This window comes from Myxine glutinosa, chromosome 9, assembly GCF_964187855.1.
Source record: "Myxine glutinosa chromosome 9, kmMyxGlut1.1, whole genome shotgun sequence".
NCBI classification, from domain to species: Eukaryota; Metazoa; Chordata; class Myxini; order Myxiniformes; family Myxinidae; genus Myxine; species Myxine glutinosa.
In genome coordinates, this window is record NC_136269.1 from 72,831,985 (window position 1) to 72,853,574 (window position 21,590).

At 45.2% G+C, this 21,590-nt stretch overlaps 1 protein-coding gene across 1 annotated transcript in view; it reads right to left on the reverse strand.

Moving 5' to 3' along the window:
- The window catches only part of IST1 (IST1 factor associated with ESCRT-III), a 59,074-nt gene that overhangs the window by 4,206 nt on the left and 33,278 nt on the right, over positions 1–21,590 (reverse strand). The window contains exons 5-8 of the mRNA XM_078784441.1: positions 6,751–6,834; positions 6,528–6,638; positions 3,394–3,660; positions 2,701–2,743 (exon numbers count right to left, since the gene is read on the reverse strand). Of these exons, the coding sequence (XP_078640567.1) occupies positions 2,701–2,743; positions 3,394–3,660; positions 6,528–6,638; positions 6,751–6,834 (505 nt within the window). The remainder of the gene's footprint in view (positions 1–2,700; positions 2,744–3,393; positions 3,661–6,527; positions 6,639–6,750; positions 6,835–21,590) is intronic.

Sequence of the window (21,590 nt, forward strand, 5' to 3'; positions counted from 1 at the left end):
AGGCTTTGGATGAGGAAGAGATGGTGGTGGACAGCTGTTTTGAAGACTTGGAGGGAGGAGTGGGATTGAAGAGAGTGAGCGAGTTTGTTCCAGAGATAGAGAAAAGAGGAATGAAAGGGTGAACGTGAGCAGAGAGTCTTGATTTTGGCAGTTTCACCAGAAGAGGGTTGCTGGCAGATCTTGTGCGTCCTGCAGGAATATTATGGGGACAGAGCACAGACAGGGCAGGGGGTGCAGGCCAGAGAGGAGTAGGTAGAAGACAGAAAGACCGCCGACCTGCCTGAGGTGAGCGAGTGAAAGGCCCTCAGAATCAGCTTCATCACGGGAGATTCCAATGACTGAAAGCTTTGGTTTAAACAGTGTGAAGCCGAGCTAGGTGTGAAGCAGGAGCACCAGCCCAGAGGGGAGAGCAGTACTCCATCAAGCTGCGGATGAAAGCTTTGTATGTGGTGAGGAGCTCAGAAGTGCCCAGAAAGGACTTCGCACGATGGGGAATGCCCAGACGGCGACTAGCTTTTGGGGCCAGCTTGGAAATGTGGTTTTCCCAGGAAAGATCATGGCAGATAGTGAGATCCAAAAGCTTGAGTCACAGAACTTCTTTAGGAGGATTGTTGAGAAAGTAGTTTGGAGGGTTATCCAGACGGTCTTTATGGAGAGACATCGTGAGAGCGTGAGATTTGTCATGATTGAAAGACATGTTCCACTTGTTTGACCTGTATGTGATTTTGGCCAGGTTTGCAGAGAGTGAAGAGGCTGCTGTCTGCCGATCTGAGGGTTGAGGTATGGAGTGGCAGAGAGTGGAGTCATCAGCAAGGAAATAGAGAGGATTTTCCAGAGAGTTGGAGAGATCATCAATGAAGACCAGAAAAAGCACAGGGCCCAGAACACTGCCTTGGAGAACTCCAGCCTGAACAGGAAGGGCAGATGAGAGAATTTGATTTAGAGCCACATGTTGATTACGACAGGAGAGAAAGTTGGCAAGCCATGCATGGAGATTTCCATGGATACCATACGAGGAGAGTTTGGTGAGCAGAGCGGGGTGCCAAACCCTATCGAAGGCACGAGATATGTCAAGGGAGACGGCTCTGATTTCCTGTTTGGCATTGAGGACCTCCTTCCATTGTTGAGACAGCAGAAGCAGCATGTTCAGAGAAGAATGACCTGGTCTGAATCCAAATTGATGATCCAAGATCAAGCCATTGTAGAAGAGGAAGGATTTAATATCAGAAGTAATGATAGATTCCATGACCTTGCTGATGATTGGGAGCAGGCTGATTGGTCTGTAGTTGCAAGGATCTGTTTTTGCACCTTTTTGTGTAAAGCGGTAATGTTGGCTGATTTCCAAGCAGATGGCAGATGACCTTGACCAAAAGGGAGGGTGATGAGGACAGAGAAAGGGTGTGAAAGAGCGGCAGAGCAGGATTTTAGGACCTGTGGGCTGATGCTGTCTGGTCCAGTTGCAGAATCAGAGTCGAGGTTTGACAGAGGCTTCTCCACCTTGTCGGGAGAGAAGGACACAGAGTCCAGGAGAAGCTGGGTATGACTGGGTAAGGTGGGTACAGAGAGCGATGGGTTTGGGACACAAGATTTTGAGGCAAATACAGAGTTGAGGCATTCAGCTTTTTCATGGGAAATGTCAGCTGTGTAGCCGTTTGAGGTAAGGGAGGGGATGGAGGGGGAACAAACACCAGAAACAGATTTGACCAGATGCCACCAGGATTTGGAGGAGGGAGACAGGTTTGAGAGTTCAGTCTTGAGAGTAGAGAGATATTGTTTCCTGGCTCTCCTCAGGGTAGAAACACACTTGTTCCGAGCTTTGTGAAAGGAACTGAGATTACCTTCCATTGGATTAGCCTTCCACGGGGCGAGAGTAAGTTGTTTCAGGGCAACTGTCTCACCACAACATTCAGTGTACCATGGATGGGAGGAAGGGTATGACAACTGAAGATGAGATGGGATAAATCTGTGCATGAGAGAGAGCAGTTTTCTTTGGAAGAATTCCCAGGATGAGTTGATGTCAGAAACAGTAGAGATGGGAGACCAGTCCAGAAGTTTGATGGCTGCATGAAGACTATGCTAGTCGGCCTGAGTGACATGCCAGACATGTCGATGCGGAGGAGTCTCTCTGAGAACGGCCAGAGAGATGTCCACTTTAACAAGGAAATGATCAGATGAACCGATAGGCTAAGATAGGCTGAGAGTCGCTTGTCTGCACACCTACAGGAAGTAAAAATGATTATAACCACAAATTAGTCAATTCTATCTGATGCTAATGTCCGTGATGATGACATAATAATAATAATATTAACGTTATTGCAAAATAATATTAATAACAATAATATTTAAAATAATAATAGTAATAATGATAAGGATAACATGGCTGTGTCTAATGCGGCATAGGCTAAGTGAGTGCAAAAATGTATAATTAAGATGAAAAGGACGTTTGAAAAAGTAAAAAGAAAAGAAAAAGTGAAAAGGGAAAATGTGCATCAATGCACATGCACCCCTACCCCTCATGCCCCACCACAACACCCCCTGCCCCGGTCGCTCCCTTGGGGAGCGGGTGTTTCTCCTCATTAAAATAATAAAGAGGAAAGCCAACTTAATGTCCTTTCCAAAGGACAGTGTGGTGTGGTGCAATGGTAAAGTTACACAAGATTAATGATTTCACTATTAGAAAGCTGTTGGTGTTTTACTTACAAGGTGCTGCAGGCTTGTTGTCAGGGTACGGCAAATTAACGTTCTGCGCATAAGAAAAAAAAAAAGAAAAAGTTATTTTTATCTTGGACAATCACATGTGCACGCACATACAAAGGTGGATACTTTGAGACCTGGGAGAGCTCCGTCCCACCTTCTGAAACCCACATATGGAGATAGCGACCAACAAACAAACACATATTTTGCAATCTCTTTGTAAGAAATGGCTAATGGGGAAAGTGAAGATACCATTTTGTATGTGTATGTAAAAAAATGATGGGGAATGAGTGAAGGGGAATGAGTGAAGGGAACTGAGCGAAGTTTTTATTGAAATTATGTAGATGGCGAAGGTACCAATTCTGAGTTTCTTTTTATGAATTAAATTGTGTAAAAATAAACAGCAAGTTCGACTTTCAGAGCTGCTTTTGCTTTTTGTGGGAGGAAATAAATAAATTAAATCTCAACTTTGTAGTGTCAGAATCAAGAGTGCCAAGAAAAAGAGAGTGGGTAAACAGGTGGTCTACTGGTGCAGGAAGTTTAAACATGTGTGTGTACCCAATAATGCTATTTTAATACAAATATTTAACTTGTCTTTTTGAGCAGAGATGCACATTTATTAACAGTTCAATGTTTTAATTGGATGGAAAAATGGGGAAGGGAGTGGGGTGTGGGGAGGAGAAGGGCTATTCAACAGACCTGTGGCAATGGAGGTGGGTATGCAGCGCATGGCCCCATTTCTTGGCCAATATTCATGCCAGGTGGCATTGGCATATATACAGGTGGTACAGATGGAAAAGTTGGCATAGTATCAATGCAGGGTTGAAAGGGTGCAGCACTACCTCCGCCTCCTCCTCCTCCTATTCCGCCTCCAGGGCCTCCAGGGCCCCCAGGGCCTCCACCTCCCCACTTGTTGCCATCATAAATTCCGATGAGATCGGCTTCCGGCACTGGTGGAATCTCCGACTGGTCAAACAGAAGTTTAGAACTTAAGACTTGTCACTCCATCAATCTATCATGTGAAAATTTTCCTTTATTACTTCCATCAATGACTTGTGGCTCATGGAGGAAAAGATAAGTGAATTCAAACCCAATATGAAACCGATGTGAAAAAGAAAGTATGCATGTTTGATAATTCAAACTCTGTATAGTGCACACACAAGCAAAGTTCACATTTTGATGAGAGGCTAGACGTTGGGATACATGGCTCTGAAAAGGTGAGATGCACAATCGTGTAAGACGTCAAACAAATGTATGGGCTGCAACTTGTATAATTTTTTGTTATTAATTATATATTAAAAATAAACCTTGGGGAGGTAAGTGCATAGGTGTAAAAGGTATGAATATATGTGCATAGGTAGGTGTAAAAGGTATGAATATATATATATATATATATTTCTGTTGCTTCAAAAAGTATTAATATATAATTTTGTGTGCTCTTTCTATGTTCGTCACACTTTATTCTAAAGGGTTATTGGTGTCGTACTGTTAGAACCGCTACATTAAAGCTTGAGGGCCTGCTTCTTCTTTTTCCATACCGGAAAGACAGGCTTTTAAAACAGGCATTTTAATGAATAAACGGACACAAGTTTTTGTCCGAAGTAAATTGATTGTTAGTTTTCCAACTGTATCATTTTAGCTTTAGTCTGGTGAGATTATGCAAACGAGCAGTGTCCGTAGGTAAGTCAATGAATGAGTGAGTCTGTATAAACACATCAGTCATTATCTCTAAAACCAAGCACGTTACTTTGATGAAACTTGGCCACAAGCTTCATATCTGATGCCCAATGAAGGTGTATTGACTGCATCAAAATCGGCACTTATAAACAGGTTGAAATCAGGCCAACAACGCAAAAAAATTCCTACCCTAACCTACAGGGGGCATTGCATCAGCAGTACAGCCATGCTCTCAGCCAGAACATGATGTTTTCTGCCACTTTAAGTCCTGTAGACATGCGCATAACTGTTGTCAGTATGGAGAGGGCTTCCATTCAACCAAATCACGTGACCAGATTCTGCGCATGAACAAAATTATGATATTTTGTGATGTTAGTCACTGGTGATCCAAGGCACACACACACACACCGTCGCTCCGTCTCTCTCTCACCTTCTCTCCCTCTCCCTCTCCGTCTCTCCCTCTCCGTCTCTCCCTCTCCGTCTCTCCCTCTCCGTCTCTCCCTCTCCCTCTCCGTCTCTCCCTCTCCGTCTCTCCCTCTCCCTCTCCGTCTCTCCCTCTCCCTCTCCGTCTCTCCCTCTCCGTCTCTCCCTCTCCGTCTCTCCCTCTCCGTCTCTCCCTCTCCGTCTCTCCCTCTCCGTCTCTCCCTCTCCGTCTCCGTCTCTCCCTCTCCGTCTCTCCCTCTCCGTCTCTCCCTCTCCGTCTCTCCCTCTCCGTCTCTCCCTCTCCGTCTCTCCCTCTCCGTCTCTCCCTGTCCGTCTCTCCCTCTCCCTCTCCCCCTCTCCGTCTCTCCCTCTCCGTCTCTCCCTCTCCGTCTCTCCCTCTCCGTCTCCGTCTCTCCCTCTCCGTCTCCGTCTCTCCCTCTCCGTCTCTCCCTCTCCGTCTCTCCCTCTCCGTCTCTCCCTCTCCCTCTCTCCCTCTCCGTCTCTCCCTCTCCGTCTCTCCCTCTCCGTCTCTCCCTCTCCGTCTCTCCCTCTCCGTCTCTCCCTCTCTCCCTCTCTCCCTCTCCGTCTCTCCCTCTCTCCCTCTCCGTCTCTCCCTCTCCCTCTCTCCCTCTCCGTCCCTCCCTCCCTCAGTGTCCGTCCCTCCCCCTCTCCGTCCATCCCTCTCCGTCTCTCCGTCTCTCCCTCTCCGTCTCTCCCTCTCCGTCTCTCCCTCTCCGTCTCTCCCTCTCCCTCTCTCCCTCTCCGTCTCTCCCTCTCCGTCTCTCCCTCTCCCCCTCTCTGTCTCTCCCTCTCCGTCTCTCCATCTCTCCCTCTCCCTCTCCGTCTCTCCCTCTCCGTCTCTCCCTCTCCGTCTCTCCCTCTCCGTCTCTCCCTCTCCCTCTCCGTCTCTCCATCTCTCCCTCTCCCTCTCCCTCTCTCCCTCTCCGTCTCTCCCTCTCCGTCTCCGTCTCTCCCTCTCCCCCTCTCTGTCTCTCCCTCTCCGTCTCTCCATCTCTCCCTCTCCGTCTCTCCCTCTCCGTCTCTCCGTCTCTCCCTCTCCGTCTCTCCCTCTCCCTCTCTCCCTCTCCCTCTCTCCCTCTCCGTCTCTCCCTCTCCGTCTCTCCCTCTCTCCCTCTCCGTCTCCCCCTCTCTGTCTCTCCCTCTCCGTCTCTCCATCTCTCCCTCTCCCTCTCCGTCTCTCCGTCTCTCCCTCTCCGTCTCCGTCTCTCCCTCTCCGTCTCTCCCTCTCCGTCTCTCCCTCTCCGTCTCTCCCTCTCCGTCTCTCCCTCTCCGTCTCTCCCTCTCCGTCTCTCCCTCTCCGTCTCCGCCTCTCCCAGTGCGTGTGTACTACGAAAGTTAAACTTTTGAGCATACATACTCTAATAAAAACTTCACCTTGTATATAAAATAAATAGATTAGAACTTTATGATACAATGAGCCAAGGACCTGTAATTCAAACCTGTACCGAGCATAACATTTACAAGGGGTCAAGCAACTAACAAACAACATGTATGGTAATTCCTACCCTTCAGTTAATGAAATTGAGCAACTAAATTCTTCCTATATTGTGAATTCACCTCCAAATTTCAGCAATGACGAGGAAGGGAAATGAACGAAACAACTGTTGAGATGGGTGAAGCGAGGCAAACAGGCCATGGCTCACTCCATATTCTACACGTGACCCAGATAAGGGCCTTGCACAAAGAGCTGTGCACATTCCGCATGCACGTACCATCACAAATGCATCGGGCTCAAAAGGCACATTGTAGTTCTTGGCTATCTCGATCAGGTAACGCTCGACCAGGATCTTTGGGGGGGCTTCCACGCTGAGCTTGGCAATTAACTGCGAGGAAAAAGAGAAACAACAGACAATATAACAAAACACATGCGTTAGCCATTCAAAAGGAAAAAGGAAAAAAAAGAAAGAACCAAAACCAAAGGACACACAGACTTACTCGTTCGTTCACTGTGCCATTCTGATTGGAACGGCACAATTTTCCATACTCTTTGCTGTACTTGGAGCACAACTGATCCGAAACCTGCACATCGCAGGTCATTAGCACACCATCACACTTTGTTCATTCAGAATGAGCAACATATATATTACACAGGTTTTATTACACAAGGTGTGGTGGCAAAGTGCATCAAGTTTAAACTAGAGCCAACACATCATATGGCCTGTAAAATGAATGTAGGCCATTACCTTATGCAGATAATAGTTCTAATATCATCTGAGGTAAATCCCTCCACTTACCGTATTTCCATATAAAAGGTATGAATACTCTACAGGCTGTTAAATTTTACATCATTCCACAAAATGGTCCATACCATTACAGGTCCCTGCCATACAATGTCAGGTGTGTGTTCCGTTACCAAGCTTCTTTTAAAGCACTCACCATGTGGCTCAAGCACTCAAGCACGTCCTCCATTCGAAACCGTCGATAAGGAATGGCTGGCTTGGCAAGTGCTAGCTAGCTGCTTGGTAACTGAACACTTCCGCTGTCAGTACAAATAAGAGAAAACAAAGAAGAAGAGGAGGACAGACGAATGAGAAGAGGACGAGAGTGAGGACGATATGGATTGTGCCAGAAACACACTCGCCGACTCCAAGCTGCTTCACAGCGACATAGACGACGTTGATTTTGTGGGCTTTACGGAAGACGATTTACTGGTACCTTAACCCTTTCAGTACGGATGACGTCCAGTGCCGCAACCCGCGAAAAAGTTTTGTGTACCGATGACGTTACTACACGTCATCGACTATACCTATAAATAGATCGTCAGTACGTGGTTGCATTCCCGTAATGCCAAATTAATCCCGTACCGGGGGTATTTTTATATAGAAAAAAAACTCCTGCACTCAAAGGGTTAAGCAACTTTGGAATTATATATATATATATATATATATATATATATATATATATATATATATATATATATATATATATATATATATATATATATATATATATATGTATTTATATAATATATGTTCGTATCACATGGTTAAAATGACATTTGACATTTCACCTTGGGTCAAGGTAAGTAAAGTCAAGTACATGTCAAAAGTCAGTTAATATCAAGAACATGTCAACAGAAAACAATAAGCAACATATTTTTCCAGTTTAGGATCCAGCAGAACACATTTGAGATGGTAACTAATGATTGGCATTCAATAACAATGCGAAGTGATGGGATTTACGTGTATGGTGAAGACTATATGTTAATTATGCATATTTTTTCTCTAATTAGGTCGTTTGCTTATTAATTTGCATATTGCAAACATCTGAGAGGGCAAATGACAAAACAAATGTCATAATCAATGTTCCTTGTGAAATTTACTACATTTTGGTACCAAGGTCGATATACTTTGAATGAAGTATGGTCACTGTAATGACGTTTGAACTTTGACCTTGAGTCTAGGTCACTAAAGGTCAACAGAAAAAAAAATGGAGACATCATTTTTCTGATTAGCAGGACCCAGTAGAATACATTTATAGTGGTTGGCCAAAATTAACATGAACTGCACACAAACTTGAAATTGAGTACATAGCCCCGCCCCCCCCCCCCCCCCCCCCCACCATTAGAGAAAATCGTGAATGCGAATCAGTACCCCTGCTCTGAACAAGTTGAGGGGGAAATCGTTGATGGCTCGCGGTGTGTTCCAAGTAAACGATTAGACATGGGGAAAGCAAGAGAAACATCTTGTAAATCAGTGTGTAATCACTGACACATCCGGAGAAAGAGCTCCGCAGCTCGTTCACACTCGCCTTGCGGTTGGCTGGATCGCTTCCAACATAATCCATCTGTGCAGCGGCTCACATTCACCCAGCTCGTTCCTCGAGAACTCCTTCGGTCCCCTGTTGTTCCCTGAAAGTACACGACCCCGAGTTTTGTACTGCCCGGACTGGTAAATCCTTGGCCGAGGCGTGATCAGTATCCTGGCACAGCCTGTTGTTCATGATGCTGCCTTCGCATTGGAGCACGGCATCAAGCCACGCTCATTGGTCGACCTCCCGGCTTGGCAACACAGTCCAATGGAACCCCGCCCATATGCGGTCCTTGCTGCTCCGTCGGGCGCTGGATGTTATCAGCGCTACCAGATGATGTTCCTTTGGTTTTGGAATGAAATGTGGGTTTGTGTTGCTAAGTGTGTATGGATGCTCTGAAAGAGGTGTGGGGAGTGTGGGGGACGAAATAGATTAAGAGGGATTGGAGAGAGGGGAGAGGAAAGAGATAAGAAAGGATACAAGAAGAGAGAGGATCTAGAAAAGAGTTACAAAGGGAATTCAAAGCTGCTACACAAACAACGCATTTCCCTGTCCACTGATACAAGGGGAACGGTAATCTACCTCAACAAAATATTGTTACGGTTTTCCACCGCCCTTCTTAACCTTACCAAGGGGGGATTAAGCCCCTTGTTCTTTCTGGGCCTGGCGTAACCGAGACTTGAAACGCCTCTTCCGTGCAAACGCAAGGTAGGGTTTCGGGACCAAGTCTCGCTCGTACCTAAATACCTGCGCCGCCACGGAAGCGGGGACCCAAGCCTCGCACGAGCCACGTGTAATTTGAGTACACCGAGCGGATTGCGTACCACGTGGTCCGTGCAGTCACCGTTAATATTGGACCCCGATTAGAGCGGTTCTATTCGTACCACACTTAGTCAATGATGGAAAACACAAGACGGTCGAATAAAGAAATAACAGGATTTTATTATTATTATTATTTACACAATGTACAAGTCGGTAGAAAGCAGACAGAGCAGAACTTAATCAATCTTATAAAAATCCCAGACTCGGGCCCGATCACACTCACACAGGGGAATTGCAGGCAGAATGGTGTCCACACGCTGCTTTGGTCGTCCAGGATCGGCAGCCCGGCGTGCTCTCCACGGTCCCAGCACGTCCCGCGAAGATGGCAAGCAGGTGGTGGAAAGGGTCCTCGTAGCACATCTCTCGAACAAAAGGGCAGCAGATGAGGCAGGAAGGAAATGTACGCGTCTCAGCGCGGCTGGGCGGTTCCACAGCGCGTTTAGTAACCAGCGCGCTATCACTCGCGTAACCCAATGCAATATAGGCTCGGCCTTAAGCTCAACCGAGCGTCCACTTTAATACGAGCGCGTATCTTGGTTCATGCGCGTCTTTCTCCGATCTCGTAACTCTATACTCTGCCGCGCTCTTCAATGCCAACTGCTCGATGCTCTCCAAATGCCAACAACTCGAGAGTCCTCCGCTCAACTACTCTTGGGGGCTTTGCGCGACGGGTTATATTTGCCACGCCCTGAGCCTTCTCGAACGTTCCAACCACGCCCTGTGACGCATTGCCGCAGCCACTCCCTTTGAGCACTGATTGGCGGCTTGCGCTTACCGTCAGCTTCTTCGCCGCCCTCATTCAGTCCCGACTCGACCCTCCAGGCCTGCCTCATGTTAATTCGCGCCAAAAAGCCAAAGGCAGCACAAGGAGGCGTAAGAGGCATAAGGCAATGGAAGTATGAAAAGGATCTACTCTCATTATTCTACTCAACGCAAGACTAACACAGGAAAAGCACTATGCTCTCAAATACTATGAAATAACTGATCTATCGCGAGGCTACGTGTTATTTGTGTGACTAAACTATGAGGGGGAAATTTAACCTTTATTGTACAAAACTCAAAACCGCAACAATATTATTGATATATTTGGACTCCAGAGTTCCTTTATCTGTTGGATACTACAACTCGGGGTCTTGCAAAACTGCAACACTATTATCCTTTATCACATTCAGAAATGTCATGTTGTAAAAAAAAATTCCCTCTGATCTATAGCTTCTCAGTGCTGACCAATCCCGTTTTCACAAAGATTATTATCTTAAAAGTATTTTCACAATCTGTTTGTTAGGTGTAAGAAGCAAATTTATGAGAGGCCAATTCTTTCCACTTCCTGGAGTACTCACTATTTAGACACATGAATGATTTTGGGACATCCTTTTTTGTTGAACTTTATCATTCCTTCCCAGATTGGGAGGCATCCCTCAATTTATACAAATAATAAAGAAAACATAACTCTCATATAACTGTCATAACATAACTGTCACAGCATAAAATCAAATCAAAGTTTGTGTTGCTTCATTTCTGAAATCCAATACTGCACAGCAGTCGAAGACCTCACATAATTTGTAAATGATTCATAATTACATTCATACAAAAACCCTCAACAAATTATTTTCTGCATTCTTGATTTATCGGTAAACACATCGCAAAATATTGAAAAAGTAGACTTGATTTTTCTCAATTTTTAAATTCAGAATTTCCTCAATTTATTCTATTTATTAATTCAGATTTTTCTCAATTTATTCGCTGAAAATAAATTAATCTTTATTCATTAATTCCTTAATTATTTTAACGAATATCCTTTTTTATTTTTAGTTGGAATAACAATACATTTTAGTTTTAAAATTACTTTATTCCTCATGACATTACTGATGAATAGCTTGTCAAATTGTAGACAAACTTCATAGATCCACCAGTTCCTCTTCCTGACCAGCTTCACTTGGTCTCCAAGATCCAACTCAACATTTCCTCCATCTGCAGCTCCCTCGATACACACCTTACACTTGAATGTAGCTACCACACTGGGTATAGACCAGGAGCCCAGAAGGTGTATTCAAGTGAAAAGCGCCGAAGCAACTGACCACGTGGGTTGAAAGGGTTCGACCCCCACATCACAAAAATGCATTGCTGCCGGGTCAGGGCCGGTGCCTTCCCGCCCAAATCGCCCAAAATAGGGACGCCATTACCGAAAATCCTATTTTCATCAATATCTGGAAAACTATACATGGCAGTATCACAAATCTGGTGTCTACACCCATGTTTTCATGGTCAATCATTATAAAAATGCATTTCTCCTTAGCCAGGGTTGTGTCTTTCCTGCCCAAAAGCACCCAAAGTGCCCAAAGTAAGGAAACCATTGCTGAAAATCCTATTTCCCTCAATATCTGGACAAATATACATGGGAGTATCACAAATCTGCTGTCCACACCCATGTTTTCATGGTCAATCATTACAAAAATGCATTTCTCCTTGGTCAAGCCCAAAAGCACCCAAAGTAAGGATACCATTGTTAAAAAAAAAAAACTTTCCCAATTATTTGGAAAACTATACATGATAATACCATATGCAAAAACAGTGTTTAGACTTAAAACACTTCTCTAAACACTATCTTGCACCACGTTTCAAAACAAGTTTAAATTTATGCTAAACATGTTTAGGAAGTTGATGGCTTGTGTTTATTAAACAGGCGGTGTTTATGAATTTGACATTTGTGTTTAGGTTTTAAGCATTTTTAGAAACGTTGTGCAAGAAAAGTGTTTAAAGTCACAAATGACGTGTCTACACCCATGTTTTCATGGTCAGTCATTACATTGACAACATTTACAGTGTTTAAAATATCTAGTTCACCATGCATTACCTCAACAATGGTGTATTATGGTATTTCCATCCAACTTGTGTCTTTAACTCACAACTTGCAGAGTCATTGTCCTTCAGAAGGAAAATAGTACTGTTCAATGATACTAGTCACCTTTTGACACAAACAATGGCATGCAGAACTTCCACCCAATTAGATGAGCTGATGGTTGTAGTAAACAAAGCCTGTAGTCACTGTGCTGCCCTCTAAAGTTTTTTTTTTTTTTTTACTACGGATACCCAGATGTGTCCAATTAAATTTAATAATTTCGTATTATCACCATCTTCAGTGATCATGGTCACGTTTTTTTTTTTCCACAGTCATTAAGCTGGCAGAATTTTTTTTTTCTGCTGTGGCGTCCATTTTGGAAGCCATTTTGGCCACCATCTTGAATTTTGGCAGATGGATACTCAGCAACATTGGAAATAATGGTAAATTTGAATTATTTGATCCCATAAACCTACCCATTGGCACCAAAATAACTATACTAGATGTTGTACTAGAATCTGAGATATAGTTATTTTTATGTAAAAATGGCAGACATTGTGAAATTCAAAATGGCCACCATTGGAATAATAGAAAAAAAAATGACACCAACCCAGCTGTGTTCCTTGGGGTTTAAGGAAATCAAAAACATTGGTGCAACTAGTATAGCAATTTTTGCAATAAAATCAAGACATGTTACATAACACCATGTACGGTACAATATAATACACCATTGTTTAGATAATACATGGTGAATTTAGTCATTTTTAAAGCACTGCAATTGTTGGCAATGTAATAATTGACCATGAAAACATGGGTGTAGACACGTCATTTGTGATATTCTCATGTATAGTTTTCCAGATATTGAGGAAAGTAGGATTTCAGCAATTGTTTCCTTTCTTTGGGCGCTTCTGGGCGGGAAAAATATGACCCTTACTAAGGAGAAAACTGCATTTTTGTAATGTTTGACCATGAAAACATGGGTGTGGACAGCAGATTTGTGATACTCCCATGTATAGTTGTCCAGATATTGAGGGAAATAGGATTTTCAGCAATGGTTTCCTTACGTTGGGCACTTTGGGTGCTTTTGGGTGGGAAAGACACAACCCTGGCTAAGGAGAAATGCATTTTTATAATGATTGACCATGAAAACATGGGTGAAGACACCAGATTTGTGATACTGCCATGTATAGTTTTCCAGATATTGAAGAAAATAGGATTTTCGGTAATGGCGTCCCTATTTCGGGTGATTTGGGTGGGAAGGCACCGGCCCTGACCCGGCAGCAATGCATTTTTGTGATGTGGGGTAGACCCTTTCAACCCACGTGGTCAGTTGCTTCGGCGCTTTTCACTTCAATAAACCTTCTGGGCTCCTGGTCTATTGATGTCCCTCTCAGACCACGACATTTTTGATGAACCCACTCAGCGCACTTTGTACATTGAATGGCGTTCACTCCGACACCCTTCCTGCACACAGCACACGGCCACTTCCCAGTTCTTTCCACCTCACCACATGCTTTACCACTTGCCATCACCTTCGTCTTTCCGATATTCACCTTCAGACCTTTTGCCTCCATGCATTCCTTCCACTTGTTCATCTTCTACTTCAGTCCATCCATACTCTCCCCAATCAACACCAGATCATCTGCATACAACTCCCACGGCAAACCCTCCTTTACGTTACGAGCCAGCACCTCCATCACAGCTACAAATAGTAGTGGACTTAGTACCGACCCCTGATGCACTCCCACCTTCACCTCAAACTCACCACTGTTTCCGTCCTTCGTCCTTACAGCCATCACTACTCTGATCAACCATTCCTCCACTCCTAACTTCCTCAATGCCCATGTCAATACTTCGCGTGGAACCCTATCGAATGCTTTCTCCAGATCAACAAACCCATGAAACAACTTCTTCCTCTTCTCCATGTACTTCTCCTGCAACTGCCTTACAATAAAAAGCTCCTGGCATAAATCCAAACTGCATTTCATCGATTTTCACTTTCTTCCTTATCCTCCTCTCCAACACCCTTTCCAATACCTTCATTCCATGCTTTAATAACTTTATCGCTCTATACAAGCCACAGTCCATAGGGTCACCTTTCCCCTTGTATAGAGGGACGAGGGTACTCAGTTCCCAATCCACTGGAATGCGGCCTTCTTTCACCACCAGATTACAGATCTCTGCCATTCTCTTCACACCAAAATTTCCCGCTGCCTTCAACATATCTCCCACAACTCCCATCGGCCCTCCCACTTTTCTACTCTTCATTGCTTTTATCGCTTCCTCAACTTCCTTCTCAGTTATCTTCTCTGCCGGTCCTAAAACTGGGTTACTCTCTATGTTGCCATCACATTCATTCTCTGCATTCAACAGCATTTCCATATATCTCTTCCATCTTCCTTTAATTCCATCTGGGTCCACAACGATTTGTCCCACTTCATCCTTCAAGCAACTCACCCCCATCACATCACACCTCTCTTCCGCTGTCTGCTTTGAAATCCTGAATACCACTCTTTGACCCTCTTCTGAATCCAAGCGTTCTCTGAACATTTTCCTACATGCCTCCTGCACCTTTGCTACCTCTTTCTTTGCAGCCTTCTTGGCTGCCTTATAACTTTCATGCTCTGCCTTTTCTGCCCCCATACCCTTCACCTTCTGCCACTCCTTGAACTTCTTCCTCTCCTCGTCAATCCTCTTTCCAACTTAATCATCTCACCACCATGTTTCCGAGTTCCTCAGTGGTCCTTTTGTCCATCCACATACCTCACCAACGGCTCCCAACAGACTATCTTTCATTGACATCCAACCATTTTCAAGCTCAACCACATCATCCTCTACCATACTCAGCCTCTCTTTTAATGCCTCCCTCACCGTCACCTCTTTCAACCTCCACACCTTCATTCTCGGTTGGTACTACATCCGCCGAGCTCTCCTCGCATCTTTCACGCTCATGTCGCAGACAACCAAGTGGTGCTGTGAAACAACCTCCTCCCCCGGGATCACCTTTGTGTCCCGGAGGTGCCCCCCATCTCGCCTACGCACCATAAGGTAGTCAACGGTTGTCATCGACCCACCTGACATGTATGTAACAAGCTTATTATCCTCTTTCAGGAACTGAGTGTTACAAATCAACAAACCAGCTACATCAGTAAACTCCAAAATCCTTTCAGCTTCTCCATTCCTCACACCATATCCGTAACCCCCAAGAACTCCCTCAAAACCGTCCATACTTCTTCCCACATGTCTATTTAGGTCTCCTCCTACCACAACAACTTCCTCATCTTTCACGTTTTCCATCAGCTTCTCGATTGCACACTAGAACTTGTCCTTATCTTCATCGCTCCGACCGACCTGCGGAGCATATCCCGCGATGATGTTCACCAAGAGGTTTCCAATCATCATTTTCACCATCATCAACCTATTACTCACTCTCATCACACTCACCACACTGTCTACAAACTCCTCAGAAAACAGGACACCAACACCATGCATGCCTTCCGGGTACCCTTGCCACACAAACTTGTATTTCTGTCCATGCCTACCCTTCACCATTCTCACACCACTTCCATTCCATCTCGTCTCCTGCACACAACATATGTCCACTCTTCTTTTGACCAATACTTCCACCACTTCTCCTGATCTCCCTGTCATTGTCCCTATATTCCATGTCCCAAACCTCAGAAACCGATCTCTACGTGGGGCATCAGACGTTTCTTCGTCATAAATGGAGTGATTTCCACCCTTGCTTCGATCGGATTCCCCACCTTGATTTTTTACGAGAGGGGGCGAGGACCCCCACGGGGTACTTCGGGCTGTACCTTGCCCATATGTAATTGTCATGGTTCCCTTTTTGAGGCAATGTTTTATGGCCGGATGCCCTTCCTGACACCAACCCTTTTAGTCGCTTCTTACGACACGCAGGGATACGATGTACCTATTCTAAACCGGGGTACACACTGGTTTTATCAGCATGTGAGATCCTTTTACAGTATTAAAATATCTGAATATTATCAATTATCATATAATTATCATCCAGAATATCTGAAAATCAATCTATTTTAATACCGTATATTGGTTTACTTATTCAATAAATTCCCCAAATTTAATTGGTATCTTTAACAGTGAGTTAACGTGGCCTGGGATAACATTGACTTTTCACTGTGCCTGGGTAAGTGTGCAAAGCTGTATTCCTGACTGCTATGGAGGAGAGAAAAGAGGAGGTAATGCCTAAGTCACACATAGGCGGATATTTTGGCGACTGCCGGCGATCAAGATTTTTCGGCGACCACTGGCGATTTCGGGCGGTCAAATATGGTCAGGCGGCAGTATGGCGACTGCAGGCGGCCACATTGCGACTGCATTGCGACGATGCCCCGAGTGGGATGGCGACTGTTGAAGATCGAAGACGACTGCATTGCGGATGCACGGCGGCAGCATGGCGACAGTCTGGCGGCTAGATTACGACCGATGGCGGATCGCGGCGACTGCATTGGGGCCGGGTGGCGGTTTACTCCGATGTCCGCAAGACTGCAATAAGACCGCCGGCGATTGGAGACGATTCACACAACTTTTTAAATCTTTATTTCTCTATTTTACATTTCCCTTTATTCATTTCAATGATGTATGACATGAAGCATAAAGATGTTTGATGTGCAATAACAAATAACAAAGATGTATCATTGTAATGTAATAATCAAACTTTTCTGCAGGGAGAGAGAATGAAAAGAAAGTCCAACACATTATTTCCACTGGTCCCAAGTCCAATAAATAAAGTTTCCAAAGGACCAAAGTCCCAAAAATAAAGTTCCCAAAAGTCCCAAGTCCAAACAATAAAGCCATATCCTTGTCGGCACCACATGACCTCACTCCACGGAGACCCTCACACCATCCTGTCTTGCCATGGAATGGAGCTCAGCATGAGCCAGCAGTAGGTCATTCGCAGCAATATCTTGGTCCAGTGCTGCCAAGTCATTCAGAAGGACCAGCTTCATCCTATGTTCATCATCCATGATAGATGTTGGTAGAGAGACCCTTGGTAGACCTTGACCATACTGCAGTGAGCTGAAATGTCCACCCCTATTTATACCTGGCCTGAAAATCGTGGTATGTCGTAATGCAGTCGCCAGGCAGTCGTATCTTTGTCGCCAATGGCCGTAACACGGCCGCCACTAGTCCTACTGCTGTCGTCGTCAGTCTCCCATAGCCGCAGGGGAGACGTGGTAGTTCTTCTGTGGTCGATATGCAGCCGCAACAGTGTCGGCCCGTAGTCGGGAAGATGCCGCAGGAAGGCCGTATGGCATTCGCATCTCTGCCGTGCTAGCTGGTGGGGCGATTGCGGAAGATTATGAGCGACTGGGTTGCGGCCGCTTTACGCTCTTATTACGGATACCGACGACAGCATGGCGGTTCCATCACGACAGCATGGCGGATTTTTTTCGAGTGCGACTGAGCGCGCCGTTTTTAAACATTTAAAAAAATATTTGGCCCCTTTGCGGCTCTTGCCGACTGCAGCTGACCTGGGGAGGATAACCACGACTACAGGCGACCGTCCATTACGGTGTCATTACGATTGTCGGCGGGTTGTGGCGATTTTTCCAGTCGCCAGTAGTCGCCGACAAATCTGCCTATGTGTGACTTAGGCATTAGGTAAGAGGGACTGTATTATCCTGGTCATGGTTGCTCAAAATTCAGATAATTTAACCACTGGATAAGAATTAGATTAATGAACAGGATTACATAATTAAATTGATATATGTGGGAAAATTACATGCCCATACCAGGAATCGAACCCAGGTATAACCGTAGAGTTGTCCCCCCCATTGGAGGAAGACCCTCTCGTGCTCAGGCCATTGGTGCTCCTATGGTTGGCAGCGAGTGCCCCGGAAGCATTGACAGAAAGAGAGTGGCAATCGTATGTGTGGGAAAATTGCATGCGCATTGGATAAGAGCAATCCTGTGGTTAAAATTCTTATCCCATGGTTAACTAACCGACCATTCATCATCAAGTGAGGAAGCAGAACTTTAAAAAAAGTATTTTGTATGACTTCACCAGGGTAGCAACCTTGAGGCTGCCCTGTATGGAAAACGTTGGAAATTGTATCCGCCAGGTTGGTAAGTAATTTATCCACAGGATATTACTTGTCGGAGCTTTGAGCAACATGGTGCAGAACATGCACCATGCACCTACAATTATGCTTATTTTAACAAATGGTTTCAAATTGGTAGACAAAACCAAAATGATAACTAACCAGAAAGCTGAAACAATAAATGTATTTCGAATGACAAAACTAAATGCAACAACATTTTGAGTAGGTGGTGCAGGGTTTGCCTTCTTTTCTTTTTTTTTAGGCAGAACTCGTGCTTTTATTCAGGTGGATCGTGGAAGCAGTACCAACCTTTTCCCCATCACATATAGTACAATGCTTGTTTTTCAATATCCGATTTGAGATCAATTCGAGCGACGGGGCTTGCTTCGATCTCTCCACGGCATCAAAGTTTGAGTGTTTTCCCGTTCGTGTCTTTGTCAAATTTCCGCTGCGTATTTTGTTGTGTATGTGTTATTGTGTGTTTCTATTTGGTTTTGGTTTTGTAGTTGTTGCAAATTTGTGTGTAATTAGTCGTTTCTTTGTTCGCGCCTCGTGTGCCCTGGTGTCTTGTGCGGCCTCCTCGTCTCGACTTGTGCCCCGCCCCCTATATCTCGTTTTTCTTTCACCTCTGCTCCTGCTTTCTCAAATCCACGTTCTCACTTAGAGACTTTTCCCAGATTGTTTTTCATGGTTTTGTTTAAATATTTATTTAAATATGTTTAAACCGCAGCCGTGATGCTGACACCGCCCCCACCCCCCAGAATTTCCATGTTTTAAACGTTTCCCAGTGTGTACCCTGGATAAAAATAGGTACGCCGTATCCCTGCGTGTCGTAAGAGGCGACTAAGAGGGTTGGCGTCAGGAAGGGCATCCGGCCATAAAAACATTGCCTCAAAAAGAGAACCATGACAATTACAACTACATGTGGGCAGGGTACAGCCCGAAGTGGAGATCGGTTTCTGAGGTTTGGGACATGGAATGTAGGGACAATGACAGGGAGATCAGGAGAAGTGGTGGAAGTATTGGCCAGAAGAAGAGTGGACATATGTTGTGTGCAAGAGACGAGATGGAAGGGAAGTGGTGTGCGAATGGTGAAGGGTAGGCAGGGACAGAAATACAAGTTTGTGTGGCAAGGGTGCCTGGAGGGCATGAATGGTGTTGGTGTCCTGTTTTCTGAGGAGTTTGTAGACAGTGTGGTGAGTGTAACTAGAGTGAGTGATAGGTTGATGATGGTGAAAATGATGATTGGAAAGCTCTTGGTGAACGTCATCTCGGGATATGCTCCGCAGGTTGGTCGAAGCGATGAAGAGAAGGACAAGTTCTGGTGTGCGATAGAGAAGCTGATGGAAAAAGTGAAAGATGAGGAAGTTGTTGTGGCAGGAGGAGACCTAAATGGACATGTGGGAAGGAGTATGGATGGTTTTGACAGAGTTCATGGGGGTTACGGATATGGTGTGAGAAATGGAGAAGGTGAAAGGATTTTGGAGTTTGCTGATGGAGCTGATTTGTTGATTTGTAATACTCAGTTCCAGAAAGAGGATAATAAGCTTGTTACATACACGTCAGGTGGGTCGACGACAACCGTTGACTACCTGATGGTGCATAGGCGAGATAGGGGGCACCTCTGGGACACAAAGGTGATCCCGGGGGAGGAGGCTGTTTCACAGCACCACTTGGTTGTCTGTGACGTAAGGGTGAAAGGTGCGAGGAGAGCTCGGCGGGTAAAGTACCAACCGAGAATGAAGGTGTGGAGGTTGAAAGAGGTGACAGTAAGGGAGGCATTAAAAGAGAGGCTGAGTAGGGTCGAGGATGATGTGGTTGAGCTTGAAAGCGGTTGGATGTCAATGAAAGCTAATCTGTTGGGAGCCGTTGGTGAGGTATGTGGATGGACAAAAGGACCACCGAGGCACTCGGAAACATGGTGGTGGGATGATGAAGTTGGAAAGAGGATTGACGAGAAGAGGAAGAAGTTCAAGGAGTGGCAGAAGGCGAAGGGTACGGGAGCAGAAACAGCAGAGCATGAAAGTTATAAGGCAGCCAGGAAGGCTGCAAAGAAAGAGGTAGCAAAGGCGCAGGAGGCATGTAGGAAAAAGTTCAGAGAACGCTTGGATTCGGAAGAGGGTCAGAAAGCAGTATTCAGGATTGCAAAGCAGATAGCGAAAGAGAGGTGTGATGTGATGGGGGTGAGTTGCTTGAAGGATGAAGTGGGACAAATCGTTGTCAACCCAGATGGAATTAAAGGAAGATGGAAAAGATATATGGAAATGCTGTTGAATACAGAGAATGAATGGGATGGCAACATAGAGAGTAACCCAGTTTTAGGACCGGCAGAGAAGATAACTGAGGAGGAAGTTGAGGAAGCGATAAAAGCAATGAAGGGTAGAAAAGCGGGAGGGCCGACGGGAGTTGTGGGAGATATGTTGAAGGCAGCAGGAAGTTGGGGTGTGAAGGAAATTACAGAGATCTGTAATCTGGTGGTGAAAGAAGGCTGCATTCCAGTGGATTGGGAACCGAGTACCCTCGTCCCTCCATACAAGGGGAAAGGTGACCCTCTGGAGTGTGGCTCGCACCGAGCGATAAAGTTATTGGAGCATGGAATGAAGGTATTGGAAAGGGTGTTGGAGAGCAGGATAAGGAAGAAAGTGAAGATCGACGAAATGCAGTTTGGATTTATGCCAGGAGCTTTTTATTGTAAGGCAGTTGCAGGAGAAGTACATGGAGAAGAGGAAGAAGTTGTTTCTTGGGTTTGTTGATCTGGAGAAAGCATTCGATCGGGTTCCACGCAAAGTATTGACATGGGCATTGAGGAAGTTAGGAGTGGAGGAATGGTTGATCAGAGTAGTGATGGCAATGTACAAAAGAGTGCGCACAGCTGTAAGGACGAAGGACGGGAACAGTGGTGAGTTTGAGGTGAAGGTGGGAGTGCATCAGGGGTCGGTACTAAGTCCACTACTATTTGTAGCTGTGATGGAGGTGCTGGCTCAGAACGTAAAGGAGGGTTTACCGTGGGAGTTGTTGTATGCAGATGATCTGGTGTTGATTGCGGAAAGTATGGATGGACTGAAGGAAAAGATGAACACGTGGAAGGAATGTATGGAGACAAAAGGTCTGAAGGTGAATATCGGAAAGACGAAGGTGATGGCAAGTGGTAAAGCATGTGGTGAGGTGGAAAGAACTGGGAAGTGGCCCTGTGCTGTGTGTAGGAAGGGTGTCGGAGTGAACTCCATTCAGTGTACAATGTGCGCTGAGTGGGTTCATCAAAAATGTAGTGGTCTGAG